Here is a 14,898-nt window from a genome sequence, read left to right as displayed (position 1 = left end):
TATTTATTGTTGCATGTTCAATCTACTTCCATATTATCATTCCCTCCAACTTGTTAGATTAATGCTAGAATTAGAACTTGTAGCTATGTTGTTCTTCACCATGATTGGTGAGTAGTTTATTAGCTAGGGGTTGGATAAAGACCCAACCAAGCCATGGATTGATTAATATTTGTGCTTGCATGTTCATTTTGGGTTGATGATTGATTGTTAAAGGATTGGTTAATTGCGGATGGCCACTTATTGCTCATGCATTCACTTCTATGCTTGCATTGAAAGATGAGGTCTAGTTGTGAGCCTTTTCTTGTATGATTATGCTAAATTCCTCTTGATTACGGTTCCTTGTTTGGATGATGTAGTAGTCTTAGTTGCGATAATTAGGTGAGAAATCCCTAATTATTTGTGCCCTAATGCTTTCTCGAAACGATCGAAAGACAAACCCGAGTTAGTAGTCTACTTTCTATCATTGAGACTTGGTTGGCCTATCTTGTTAAATTAGTTGAGTTTGGATTAGGAATGCTTAGTGTTGTGGCTTCGAAAGAAGGTAATGTTGAGTGCCCTTTCTATCATCCAATTTGTGTTCATGTTTGTCTATTGTATTGATCCATTAGTTTGGTTGGTGTCGATTTCCATTTCCCCATAGTGTTTGTCCCCATAGTAGTCGATTAATCAAAACCCCCAATTTGTGACCAAACTAGATTACAACCGTTTCATATTCTCGGTGTACTCATACCCATTCCCTATGGATACAATCCTTTACTTGCCCTACACTTGTCTTAGGTTAGTTTAGGTAGAAATAGTGTTTGGTTTTAGGGTGATTGTCCAACGACTGATTTACCCCTCTGCCAATATAAGATACTCCATATTGAAATGTTGATATCACAGTATTAGATATTATTTGTCAAATTTGATATTAGAATATCAAAATCAGATGTAAATATAAATCTAATATGAAAAAAAATCAAAATCTGATTTGAAAAAGTCAATCTAATACTTCCTCTGGTTTATATAAGTTGACACATTTCTATTATCACGTTTGCCAACGCATGTTTTTAACAATTAATATCTCTAATTATTAACATTGTAAAATTATGAAAAGTGGATATTAAAATATACATCGAAACAATTCAAATAAAATCCCACATGACTATATTTTATCGTATCTATAAATCACAAAAGCGAGTCAAAATGTAATGTGTGAATAGTGTAAAAGTCAAATGATGTCAACTAGGTTTCAAAAAAAAGAAAAAAAAAAACCCAAGGAAGTATAAGACTACTAAAATTTTAATTTTAAAAAGTCAAAATTTGATATTAGAATGTTAAAATTTGATATAAAAAAAAGGATCTTACTGACAAACACCCCCGAAACGTTGGATAATCCTTTAAAATATTCCTAAAATGGTGTTAATTTGGGAATGCATGCCAATATCACGCGTCGATCGGTGTAATTAATGTTTATTTCAAGTTAATATTTATACTTTTAATTATCTTATCCATCGCCCCCGGGGCGTTCGTTAGGTTTTACCATAAAAAAAATCTCAATATGATATAAAAGAGTTAAAATCTGATATTAAAAAGTTAAAATCTTATATTAAAAAAAGTGAAAACTAATGTTATTATAATAGACTGGACGCACGAGTCTACGACAAGTCCGGTCTCACAAAATAGTATAATACCTTCTCAAAATTAACAAAAGACAATTCCAATTCAACCAAAATTAAATGTCAAAGAAGAATTTTAAATGAAATAAATAAGCCTCAATCAATCACAAACTCTTTCAAAGAGCTTAATTGAGTCATTAGAGTGACTAATTAATTAATTAATTGATTATAATGTTGTCCACAAAATTGGGGAGAGGGACAACCGAGGGAGAAATAATGAGTAATGACCAATTACCCTCCAATTGATTTGAATTTGAAATAAATTTTGCACATTATTTTGTCCAACCCTCTTTCATTTCTGCGGGAATTAGCCCTTTTAGGAGAGAGAAAATACACATGACTTCCTAACAATTGGAGGCGGCAGTAGTGAGTACTCTAATCTCACCGCGCTTCACTTGAATTCAAAATCCATTTCTAATTTCAATTCAATTTTCTACTCTTTTTAAACTTAAATCCCCAATTTATAATTTTCTTCAATTTAAATAATAAAATCCCTAAAGATTCTCTTGTTTATACTTCAAAACCCTCACGAACAAACAAACCCTAGTACCCGCGCTTCCCCAATCTCAATTTTCATCTCAACCCCACTTCATTTTTGGGTTTATCTCGAAATTACCAACTACCCATCAAAGTTTGATGAGTTTTCTACCAACCCTTTTCAGCAATTTCAGATTTGTGTGATTTTTGATCTGGGATTGTTTCTTGATTTTTGGTTGATTTTCTTCGAATCGGGGATTTGGGTTTTGTTCAAAGAGGTCAATTTTGTGGTGTAAGTTGGTAATGGGAGATGAAATGTGTTCCCATGGTGCTTCTGAGGCATCTGGGAAGATCCCACAATCTGATTCTAAGGTTAGGATTTTGACTTTGTTTTTGATAAAGAAGTTGTTTTTTTGTTGGTTTGATTTATGTGTTTGAAGATTTTGACTTGTTATTGTGGATTTTGTGTGTGAAGATGGCGGTGGGCGCCAAGCGGCGAGGCGAAGAGTTGGAGGATGACTCTCATGTTAGTCGGAAGCAGATTAAAACGAAGGATCTTCAATCTGAAGGTATAATGATCGGTTAGCCTTTGAAAGTTTCGAAATTTTGGTGTTGTTTTGCTGTGTATAGATGATGTTGGCTAGTTTTAGTTGATCTGAATTGCTTTTAGGTTGGCAGGCTTGCTTTGATTGTTATTATTTAGTGGAATTCTTATCTACATTATCATATTAAGGATTTTAAACCCTCTTTTAATTGTTTGCAAAGTAGGTGTTGTATAAATGTGGATTAGTAAACTTGTTAAAATTTCGCGCTCTAAATGTGTCAAAAATGATGTGGTTCGGTTCAACATATTAGTATGTGCAATTCATGGTGTAGGTAATGTTTTAATTAACTAAGTATTTCCTGTTATATGACAATTATGATGTACTTTGTATATTGTGTAAGATTAAGTATGATACTCCGAGAAGTTATTGTGCTTTCCTTTAGATGTATTAACAATGAAAATCCTCATTTGGCCTTGTTTCAGAACTGCACTTTTAAAAACAGTGCATCTACTTTTTTTAACCACTTGAGTCAAATTAATGAGATCTTTTGCCGCAGGAATTGATACTCATGAACCCGAAACCTCTAAAATTGATGAATTTGAAGAACACATGGACATTGTAGAGACCCAGAGTTCGCAAGTTCTTGACAAGAATGCCATTGAAAATGCAGATGCTATACAATTAGGAGGATCAACAAAATCAACGCAGTTAGTTGACCATAATGATTCTATGCCACTGGATCTAAATACTGAAATGTGCACTGATGAAAATTCCGGTCATAATAATGCTGTTGTGTCTTTAGAAGGTCCCAAAAAGCATTCCTCTTGTGCAAAAGGCAAAGCAATCCTTGAGCATAATCGTATGCCTTTGGGTGGCAATCGCTTGGATCTTAACGCTGAAGACGTTGCTAGTTCAGCTAATCATGAACCTTTCAACACCCTTAAATCTCAAAGTAATCAGCAAACGAGGGACACTTCTGATAGTGGGAAAACTACAGGTCGCTTGGAGGATAAAGATGCTCTAAGAAAATGGAAAGAGATGAAGAAAAATGGTTTTATGTCATCTTCTTATGGCTATGGAGGCATACCAGCAGCGCCTAAGCAGCGTGGAAGAAAGAGCAAAAATGAGGTGCTCAAGCAGAAGATGGAACAAGCAAAGAAAGAACAAGTTGATAGGTTTACGAAGATTGCTGCTCCTAGTGGATTGCTAAATGGATTGAACCCTGGGATTATTAACCACGTGAGGAATAGTAAACAGGTGCATTCCATAATTCAGTCACTTGTGAAATCTGAGAAACGGGCAAATCGTAGACAAGCAAATGAGGTGAGAGCTGAGAGTAGAGAGCTATCTGAAAGAAACACAGAACAAGATATTGTAAAGTTTTCTGGGGTTCATGGATCTGGTCTCTCTTATGTAGTTTCATCTCTCAGTTCTATGCCAGAAAGCAATTCACTTCATGATAACCATTTTTCGCAACATAGTTCTGCCTTATATAGTTCAGAAGATAGGAGTGGATACAGGGATTCAGCCACAGAGGAGAGGACTTATCCAAACATATCTTTATTTTCAAACTCCAAGAATTATAGTGAGGATGATATACTTGCTCTAAAGTTGGCATCTTCCACCAAAGCCTCAGAAAGTACTAGCTGTCTTTCAAATGAGGAATCAGCAAATGGTAGCAGTGTTGACACTCTTTCTGTTAAAGGTGAGCTCTTAACCCTTTTTTGCCTTTTTTTTGCTTGAAGTGCTCACTGTTGCAGCAATTATTGAATGCATTTAAGATGAAGCGCATAACTCGACAATGTATTATCTTAATTTTTATTCCTGTTATGATTCTTTTGAAGTCAAAGGTCATTGGCTATGTTATAATGGTATCATCTGGCTGACCATTTAACACTTTTTAATTTCCTTTGTCTCAGCTGCTACAGTAGCTTCCCAATGGCTGCAACTTCTACATCAGGACATAAAAGGGCGTCTTGCGGGTGAGTTTGCATTCATTAATCGCTTTACATGTGAGCTTTCATTGTTAAATATAAGTGGGTCATTTAAGTGGGCTGGTGTAATTATGGTTCTGTTGCAGCTTTGCGACGTAGTAAGAAGAGAGTGCGTGCTGTTATTACAACTGAGTTGCCTTTCCTCTTGTCAAAAGAATTCCCTGCCAACCAGGGAAATGATCCTTGTGTTATGAAAGATTCTGCTTCTGGTAACCCTAGTAAGGCCACAGCTGAATTGCATCAGTCGCACTGGAGTAAGTTGTTCAACCAGATGGATAGTTCTCTTTCCGAAGAAGAGAAACAGCTGGTTAGTTAAGAAGAAGACGGTGATTTAGTATTACAATTTGAGCACTTTGTATATACTTCTTAAAAGTCATTTGCTAATATTTTATTTAGATGAAAGCAACTAAAATTACTCGTATATCACCTGTGGTAGGAATGCTGGCTGAACCAAGTAAATGAAATGATGCTTCATTGTGATCAAGGCCTGCAACATGTACATTGGAACGCTATATTTGAGATGCAGCATATGGGAATTGTAGATAACAATTTAAGGTAGAGCTTTAGTCCTTGTCACTATTGCTTTAATGAGAGTATATGTTCATTTCATTCAGCTATATATCTGATTACTGCTTACTTTTAGATTAAACTGATTTAGCATGTGAAGATGTAATTGCTTATTTTTACTTGATAACTTCCTGTGCTACTGATGCGTGCTTTGGTTCTTATATGTATTCGATCTGCAAAAACTGTTTGCTCTGTTCTGCTAGAAAATTCTACTTTGGTTGCTATTGATAATTGGCTCTATTGACTGATAATTGGTTCATCAGTGTTGCATTCTAAACTTTGATTATATAATGCTTAAATGGGAAGCATAGAATTGTAGGCATGAAAATAAGAGCTTGCTTGGCATATTTAAGAAAGTGTTTTTATTGACCTTAGGAGAATTGTAGGCATAAATATAAAAGAAGATGATCTGTCATTAAAAAAAAAGTCTTATTTGGGGTGTAAATGATGTGCTAATGCTTGCATCACATGGCTCAAGGAAATTTGTTAATCCTTGCATTGTGGGGTGATGTTTGGTTGTATATTCGAATTTGTAGCTTATAGCATGTAAACTCTATTGCCTCTCGTTGTCTTAGTTCTTTTTCTGTTAAAACCTTTTGTTCCACAACAATATTTGTCTTAGTTAATTTTTGACAGAGGTTAAAGAAGTAGAGAAGAGCTAGTAGAAGTGTTTTTGATGAAACAGTGAGTGAACTTATATCAGGACAGCCAATTTAAACCTTACCACATAAACAAAACGAGGACTAATATTGTGAGCTAAAGTTTTTTTAAAATGGTTTGTTTTTTGTTTTTTTTTTTTTTATTTGTTTTTTTTTGCAAAAGCTGGTTAGCAGCTGGCGTTTCTTTAGCTTTCCGAAATTGTTTGGATGTGATGATTTTTTAAGTTTACTTATGCCCATCAACCATTATTTGAATGGTCAGATTTAAAATTTATTAAGGTATGCCTTTTCTTCTTTTGACTACAGATCAAAGATTAATGATCCAGAGAAAGATCTGTCTGTGAGAGCAGCTGCAGCTTCTATATACTCGACGTGCAATTTTCTATCTTCAAGGGAAAACGTCAGCTGCTGCTGATCATTCCTCGCAACTTCTCTAAATCCCTTGTTTTCAATTATAGTACTTTTTTTTTTTTTTTTTACCTCCCTTTTTCTCTCATAGTTCGAGGAGATCCTTTTATCTCCATGTGCATTTACCAATTTCACCTTGTTCCCTGGCGGAATAATGATCTGTCTGAGCTTGTTTCATGTAGAATTAGCTGTTGACCTTACCCATGTATCCATTCAATTTTCTTAGATGTTAGGTGTAGAAACTGATAGTTTGGATATTCATGTCATAGTGGTTAGGAGAAGTTTTTCTTTACCCTTTTACTGCTACTTGATGCTACTCGTAGAAAGTAGCTAAGCCATTGAGCTTTATTGTATTTAGATGAATGAATAATTCTGTTTCAGATCTGATTTTGTCTGCTTGCCTGTTGCTGAATCAATTGATCTTAGCATGGCAAATAGAATAAAAATTGCATGACTAGAGAGAAAGCCCTAATTTATACCTGGAAGCCTGGATCTCTGATGTATTAATTTTCGGGCTTGCTATGTTGATGATATATATTACACCCTACAGTACCTCATCGGAATACTGGCGGCATCTGTTCTGAATTAAGTAGTAAGCAGGCTGTACTAGCTTTTAGGCCGGTATGAACCTGCTAGAGGCGTGGTCTATCGTAAGGCCTTTGGTAAGCTGTGTGCCTGTGTGTCGTGACTTGGCAGCATTTTGTGAAGGCCTGTGATGACACTACCAGCGCTATTAATTCACGCACACTATAAGTATAAGTTAGACCTTGTAGAGGATCTGAGTTTGACCTGCCTCCTGTTCAACTTCAATTTTTTCTGACATGGATTCAGACTTTTTATTATTAGATTTGGACAAAATTGTCAACTTGATAGGCTTGTTTTCACTTGGGAGAATTAGTATATTGGAAAATCCCCCCATCCAGACTCAGGGTAGTTTATGTAAGAAGAAGGGAAGATCACTCAAACTAGCTTAGGATTTAATTCAACAATTTATTCTTAATTTCTTCTTACTAATATAGTGCTCCGTATTATAATGGTTGTCATTGTCGTTGTCGTCATTATCATTAATAATTCCAATTTATATTGCTCTTCTCATAATTATCATAATGTAATTAATTTGGAATAATTCCAAATTTTCAACATTTTTTTTTCAAAATATTATGAAAAGTTGGGATTCATATATCAAATTTTCTTTATTATCATAGTGAGATTGACTCAAGTTTGTTCTTCACTTGGAGTCGTAAGAGCCGAGCCTAAGATATCCTTGGTTCGTAAGTGATTAATTGTTATGTACTCAGTATATTTTATATTAATTGCAAAAATCTAATTCTCACATTATTTATATATATATATGGGATCATATGAGACCACACCCCTTATGTGAGAACCTAGTATATGTGAGGACATATTACAACCGTTGGATCAATTGCATCCAATGGCTACTATTTATCCCGGTCAAACATAATTTCAAAAAAAATAAATAAATAAAATCAGCGTTTTCTCTCTCCTCCTTCATTTTGCAAGTTATTTTCTCTCTCCTCCTTCATCACCATTGCTGAAGAAACCCATGAATTTTCCTCACTTGCAGTTATTCTCTCTCATCTCCCTCTGGATTTCTAGCAAAACCTACGATTCTCCCCCTTTTATTGTTCAAATTTCTTTTATTGTTCAAATCCCTCACATTCTCTCTCTGAAATTTCGACTTAGGGGCTTCACTTAGATGAAGATCAAATCGGCGATATTCAATTATTCATCATCAAATTGTTGTAAGTTTTGCAATTTAATCACTTAATTCCTGTATTATTCGAATTTTTTTTCATAATGTTGTTCAATTTTGCTCTTTTTTTTCAATATTTTGTATGTTTTTTCAGCTTAATTTTTTTAATCATTTGTATATTTTTTCATGCTGAATTACGGTTTTGATTGTTCCAATTGGATGACATTTCAATACATTCTTTGTGTGTGTTCAATTGTTTTGAGTTTTGTTTATTTTCCGAATTTTGTGTTTGCGATCAATTTTATACTTTCTCTAATGTTGAAGAATTATGGAGGTTTCTCTTTTTATCTTTGTTTTTCAATTTTATTAATTTGATTGTGAATTTATTGAATTTGGTTGTTTGAATCTTTTTGTGATGTGGGTCATTGATTGATTATGTTCTTGATGTTGTACGCAAAGAAGCTGTGAATTCTGACTGCTTACAAGGTATTCGACGAAATGCCTCACTGATTTTTTTTTTTTTTTTCATTTCAGTTTTCTTTCATTTTTGTCTACGTATGTTTGTCTATAAGCTGCCATCTTTCTTGGTATCTAATATTTACGGTTGAAAGTTATTTGGCTAAAATTTCTATTGATGCTTTGCAGGTTGTCCACATCTCTTCAACCTCGTTGCCCAGGGAAAACCTAGAACTAATGCATACGGTTCTTCATGTGTCTAGTTTAATGCTTTTGTGGCTTCCTAATTGCCCACAAGAGGAATTCTTATTAAAGGATGATCGAGTTTTATTTATTTATTTTTTTTTTAATTTTTCCCCGCTGCTAGTATGTAGTGCATGAGTCATTGTTTTGTTAGTCTCTGGGTCTCAAAGTCATATTCTACACAAGTATGGTATTACTAGGAATTGAGATTGAGACACATACTCATCATATATTGCAACATCAGACCTCACGATCCTGTAAAAAGGATTTTGGTGTGTTGGAAACTCACTTATTTAGTTTTATTTCTGAGGTTCCGTACATCTACTTCTACAAGAGATTGAAATCCACAAGGAACAACCAAAGTTTATTAAAGCCGTCAGTGGGATTCAAATAAAGGGTAGCACATTCGATCTAAATTTCTTATCCAGAGGAATCCAGCTAGCACCATCTCAATTAGAGATGATGGAGGTGTTGATACTAGTTCATCTATGCCATGTGTTAATTTTTTCCCATTCACTAAAAGACGAGGCCATTATCAAATATTCTTATTGATTTTTGCATGGGAAATCTGAACACGTTATATGCAGCCGTGTTTCTACTTAAAAGGATCATTATGCTTGTTGTCTTGTTTCTTTAACATTTAAATTAAACAAGATCTGCAGAACAATAGTCTGCAGCTTGTTACTTCCTATTTCTCTTTTTTTGTTGTTGATTCCAATCTTCTGGAATCAATAACTCTACATTCCTCTTAATATTAACTCAATTTCTATGTAATATAGCATCATCTTTAACAAGATATTTCATTTTAAAGAAGGCAGATGGAAGTAATAGCCAGAAAGAATTCTAGGTTACTCCTCCCTCCCCTCCGACACACACACACACACACACAAAGTAGCCATTGCATATTTGCATTACACTGCCAAACATACTGATTCTGGTCTTTTTGAATCTCGAGTGTTCAGGGCCTCAGCAGTTTCCTGCAGTCTTTCCACCTCCTACTACAGCTACTCGAGATTCCATATACGCTCCGGCATCAGCACCCGCACCATCACCCTCACATGCTCAGGGAGCTAGGGTGCCTGGTTCCACAGGTGCAGTTTTACCACCTCTAGGTTCATTTCCAGGCAGCGGACCTGCTGCAAGCACTGCTGGGATTGCTCATGTGGATGATACTCTGCTTATTACAAGAATATCATATGCTTGTTGATTGCTCATGTGGATGAAATGAGCAAAGAAATACTTGTTGATTTAATGAATGATTAATGAAATGTCAAATGAGCAACTAAGTTTTTGCTCATTTGTTAAATTAGCAATTAAGTATTTGCTCATTTGACAAATGAGCAACTAACTATTTGCTCATTTGCTAAATGAGTAAAAAAAAATTGATTGCTCATTTCCCAAATGATCAAAAATTAGATTGCTCATTTCCCAAATGATCAAACAAATGTTTGCTTATTTTACAAATGAGTAACTAATTATTTGCTTATTTGATAAATGAGAAAACTAATGGTTGCTCATTTCACAAATAAGCAAAGAAATGCTTGTTGATTTAATGAATGATTAAAGAAATGTTTGCTCATTTGACAAATGAGCAACAAACTATTTGCTCATTTTACAAATGAGAAACTAAGTTTTTGCTCATTTGTTAAATTAGCAACTAACTATTTGCTCATTTGCTGAATGAGCAAAAAATCGATTGCTCATTTTCCAAATGATCAAAGAAATGTTTGCTTATTTTACAAATGAGTAACTAATTATTTGCTTATTTGACAAATGAGCAAACTAATGGTTGCTCGTTTCACAAATGAGCAAACTACACTCAATTAGCATGTAGAGTAGTGTGAATGCAGAGTTTGAAAATTTTGAGTAGTTAATGAAATTTATTTCTTCTGGCTTTGAGAAAACAATACAAAAGACACCCACTATTACAGGTTATAAAATTGCAAAACAATTCTTTGCTCATTTGTCAAATGAGCAGATAATTTTGGCTCATTTTGTCAAAAATTAATCTTTATTATTTACTAATTTGTTAAAAATGAGCAAATAATTTGTCAAAATAAGCAATTAATTTTTTGCTCATTAGTCAAATGAGCAAAAAAATTCAATGCTCATTTGTCAAATGAGCAAATAATTCTTGCTCATTTTGTCAAATTAATGCTCATTTGTGAGTGTGTTTGAATGTTTTAAATACGTTAGTCTACTAGCTCAAGGGTAGAGCATTGTGCAAATGCACAAAAGATGTGGGTTCGAATCCCACGTAGGTTCATTTATGTAATGTGGAGACACAAGTTTGTATGAGAGTTTAATTATAACAAAGTTTATGTAGTTATAAATCATTTCAAACCATTTTTTTGCTCATATAATTTAGTACGAATTTGATTTTTTTTTTAATTAATTTTGTTTATAGAGATAACCTATGAAGGAATTGAACCTACATCCCCTATGCATTTGCATAGTGCTCTACCATTTGGTCTAATAGGTTCACATATGACATGTTTCCCTTTGCGATACTGGATCAGCTCTAGACTTTGGAGAGTAGACAAAATATCCTCTGCTTTGATGGTTGTCATGTCATTGAGCTCCTGCAGAACAATAAGCCACATATTCATCACAATTGAGCAGGAAACAGAAGTACAAAAGTTTTAGTCAAAAACACTAAAAAATAGACACAGAAATCCTAAGAAGTTTCAAGTCTACAAACCAATGAGATAGAAGAAGGTTTTCATTCTTCTTAGAAAGTTCATAAGCTGTTGCAAAGATAGAATTGTTGATGGCATTTTCCATTGACCTATAAGTTATAATCAAGCAAGAGCATATAGCTAGTTTTTACATGTTATTAGACAACCGTTAGCAAGAAGAGAGCTTTTATGATGTGCGGTCTCACTCACTCACTCTAAAGGGTAATGAAGTACAGAGCCTTCCATCCCCCCCTAACTATTATCTTATTCGATTAAAAAGAGTAGTAAATGATATATTTTCTTGGCTGATTTATCACTCCCTGGCTTAGCTACACTCATCATAAGGTTTACCTTCAGCTGCTCATGCGTATAACTTTTGGTCTAATCATTCAAGCCAATCAAGAGATTCAAATCTCAATACCAATCAGAACACATTTACAAGATTTAAGGTAACAGAGAAGTAAAATATGCTACAGAAGCAGGAAAAATCATAGCACGACAGTATATAATTAACATCAAACCAAGATCCAAATATACTGGATCACATACCAATCAATCTAGTACTTCCAAGAAACACAGAGTCCAAATGCTAAGTTTAACGCAAAATTTCATACAAGTATCTAACTGCCCATCTAGTCCCTACAGAAAATTACTAAAAAATTGTTGAGGGTGGAGGCTTACAAAATGCAATAAGAAATTTGCCATAACTTGTCGTTTGATAGATGAGCAAAGAATTGTTTACTCATATGATAAATACTAAGATCATCATCTGTTCAAATACCACCAACTAAGAGACATTCACCCAACTACCCCCGTCTGCTACACCAATTTGACTACCCCTAATAACAAAGGGCAGTTCATTTTCCGCATCAAAAGTATCCGAAGTATTACCTACGAACTCATCCAAAACAAACTCATTGATAATAGAGTACCAAGTCACAAGATTTCTAATAAGCATTTTATCAAACACCTTGCATGCACTATCAGGATATTCATAAGTATCATAAAAATGCACCAATAACCCATATAAAATTGATGAAATTGGCATATAAAATCGCACAAAAATTGAACAAAAAATCAGATTATGAAATCGCACATGAAGTTGAAAAAAAATCGAACAAAAATTAAACAGTAAACGCACAGGAAATCAAACAAAAATTAGAATTTTTTTTTGATGAAATTGAAGCTAAAAATCGATATGATGCAATTAAACATGCAATTCAATGATTAATACAATTCGAAAATTAACATGTAATTTGATAATTTTAATGAAAATTTTGAATCAAAAGTAAATTCGGTAATCATCACAACATGAAATTCAATAATTTCAACAAAAATTCAAAAAGCTAAGAAGAGGAGAGAGAAATTGACGGAATGAACATACCTCAATAATTGACGGAATTTCTGTATTTGTGAACAAGCTAAGAAGAGGAGAGAGAAATTGTCAAGGTTGAGCCATTAAATTAGACGCCATTGATGAAGTCAGTTTTAAGGAGAGAGAAGTCAGTTTTAAGGAGGTTTAGATAATTAATCTCATCTGTTGGATTTAATATGATTAATGGCTGAGATTTGTTCTCACATAAGGGATGTGGTCTCACATATAAGGTGGTTCTCACCGGATCACATATAAAGACGTTAAGTCAATCAAATCGTGTTGATTAAATTAAGGGAATAGCCAATGGTTTGTTCCTTATGTTTTTGTTCCATTTTTTTTATTTAAACCAAATCCAAAGATATAGGAACCACAAATTAATTTTCAATTTTTTGTTGTCATCTTTCATAATATTGTTGTAGATAAAGCTAAATTAATTCCATGTTTCCCCTTAAATCATACTCCAAGTCTCCAATGCTTTTTTAAGTGTAAAGAACAAAAATTGAAATTTACAAACAATATCAAATGTATTGGGTTTCGTAGTGTCCGACACTATGCGGAAGAGAAACCCACCCAAGACCCGCCCACTAATTAAAGAAACTAAACATGCATTCACATAATTAAACAACAAAAGAGAGAGAAAGACAAATGATAATCTTACCCTCGACGCGTGCTTCGCTCGCTTACGAGCTCTTACTTCAAAGCTCTTGCCTCGCAAGTGCGAAGGCCTCCGACGGCTCGCACCCTCGACCCGACCCGAGCGGTCTTTATCCCGAAGGTTATTCGGGACTTGACCAAAGATAAAACTAGAGTATTACGAACTTAAAGGTTTTCTTACTTTCAAGGAGATGCCTTATTGAGTTTTACTCAAGTGATTTTTCCCAAACCCAAAACTTGGGTATTTATAGGGAAGGGAGCCTTGATCTCCCTTCTCCCATCAATGTGGGAGAGTTGCATTTTCCCTCAATTTATTTTAATTAAAAACACATTAAAATGCAAAGCAATCAATAAGCTCCAAGTGGCACATGGTGAGCAAGGGTTGGTGAGGACCACCAGGGGGGGCACCAAAGTCCCCTTGCTCCCCAAGCAAAAGCCACCAAGCAAATGGTCCACTCCTTGACCGGCTGACCAACGCACACTTGGCTTGCTGGCAGCCTGCCAAGGCTGGCTAGCTGGCGCCTAGCACCATGGCTGGGCTGCCCAGCCAGCTCGCACACGCATGCGTGCAGCAAGCAGGCCACGCATGCGTTGCGGGCTGCTGTTGCGATGCGTTGCGAGTGTGCGATAGTGCTGCGATGCGAGGCCTAGCCCCTTGTGGCTGATGCTGCTATGCTAGCACACATCGCCACAGCACAGCACGCATAGCACACTGCTGCGATGCTCGTGCTAGCGATGATGTGGCTGGTGCTGCTATGCTAGCAAGCACGCACAACCATGCCCGCATAGCCACAGCACACACATGCAACACGTAGCTTGCGATGCTTGTGCTATGCGATGTGCGTGTGCTGGGCAATGCTAGGCACGCTAGCATGCATGCGGTTGGTGACCTCGCCTAGCTTAGCACTCGCATGGCTAGGCCAATGCGAGGCTACGATTTAGCTCGAAATTGTCGCTTGCTTGATTCTACGTCTCGTCGAATTCTAAATTCGACTCGACTTACGACGCTCGATTTCGACGCTCTAGGCGCAATATCCGACGTCTTTGTTCGTAATACTCTAATGACTCATCTAATCCTTCAGATTGATTCGTCGTCTCGGATCGGTTATTCGATTAGGGTGCGACCCAAAGGGTTCAGTCAAGATTAAGCTATAATATTAATTACCCATTAATATTACTGATCGGAAGCGGCCTCCACCTAGGCATCCCGATCACTTGACCTCACTGAAGAATTAACTTTCTAATAATTCCGAACCCTCTATCGGAAAAATACACTTGTTGGAAGGACACCATTCCTTTCAAAATGAACCATATACTACAAATTTTATATTGAGGTCAATTAAATAAGATTGGAATCTAAAAGATGAAAAGTGCAAAGGTTAAGTAATAAATAGAGCTAAGTATTAGCTCGGTGGGTTTGCATGAGGGATGGAGGGCTGATCAAGCATGGTAAGAAAATGACTAAAC

General features: G+C 35.4%; 1 protein-coding gene across 1 annotated transcript; it reads left to right on the top strand.

The window, feature by feature from the left end:
* Positions 1-1,938: 1,938 nt before the first annotated feature.
* Positions 1,939-6,695, top strand: LOC110704456. Its single transcript, XM_021882242.1, has 7 exons — positions 1,939-2,507; positions 2,611-2,704; positions 3,237-4,385; positions 4,600-4,662; positions 4,761-4,981; positions 5,111-5,229; positions 6,207-6,695. Exons 1-7 carry the CDS (start codon positions 2,439-2,441, stop codon positions 6,313-6,315), a joined length of 1,824 nt encoding a protein of 607 aa, XP_021737934.1. The 5' UTR covers positions 1,939-2,438; the 3' UTR covers positions 6,316-6,695.
* Positions 6,696-14,898: the final 8,203 nt, after the last annotated feature.

Source organism: Chenopodium quinoa, unplaced genomic scaffold (assembly GCF_001683475.1).
Source record: "Chenopodium quinoa cultivar QQ74 unplaced genomic scaffold, ASM168347v1, whole genome shotgun sequence".
NCBI classification, from domain to species: domain Eukaryota; kingdom Viridiplantae; phylum Streptophyta; class Magnoliopsida; order Caryophyllales; family Amaranthaceae; genus Chenopodium; species Chenopodium quinoa.
Note: the sequence above shows the minus strand (reverse complement) of the source record. Positions and strands in the feature narration are given on the sequence as shown.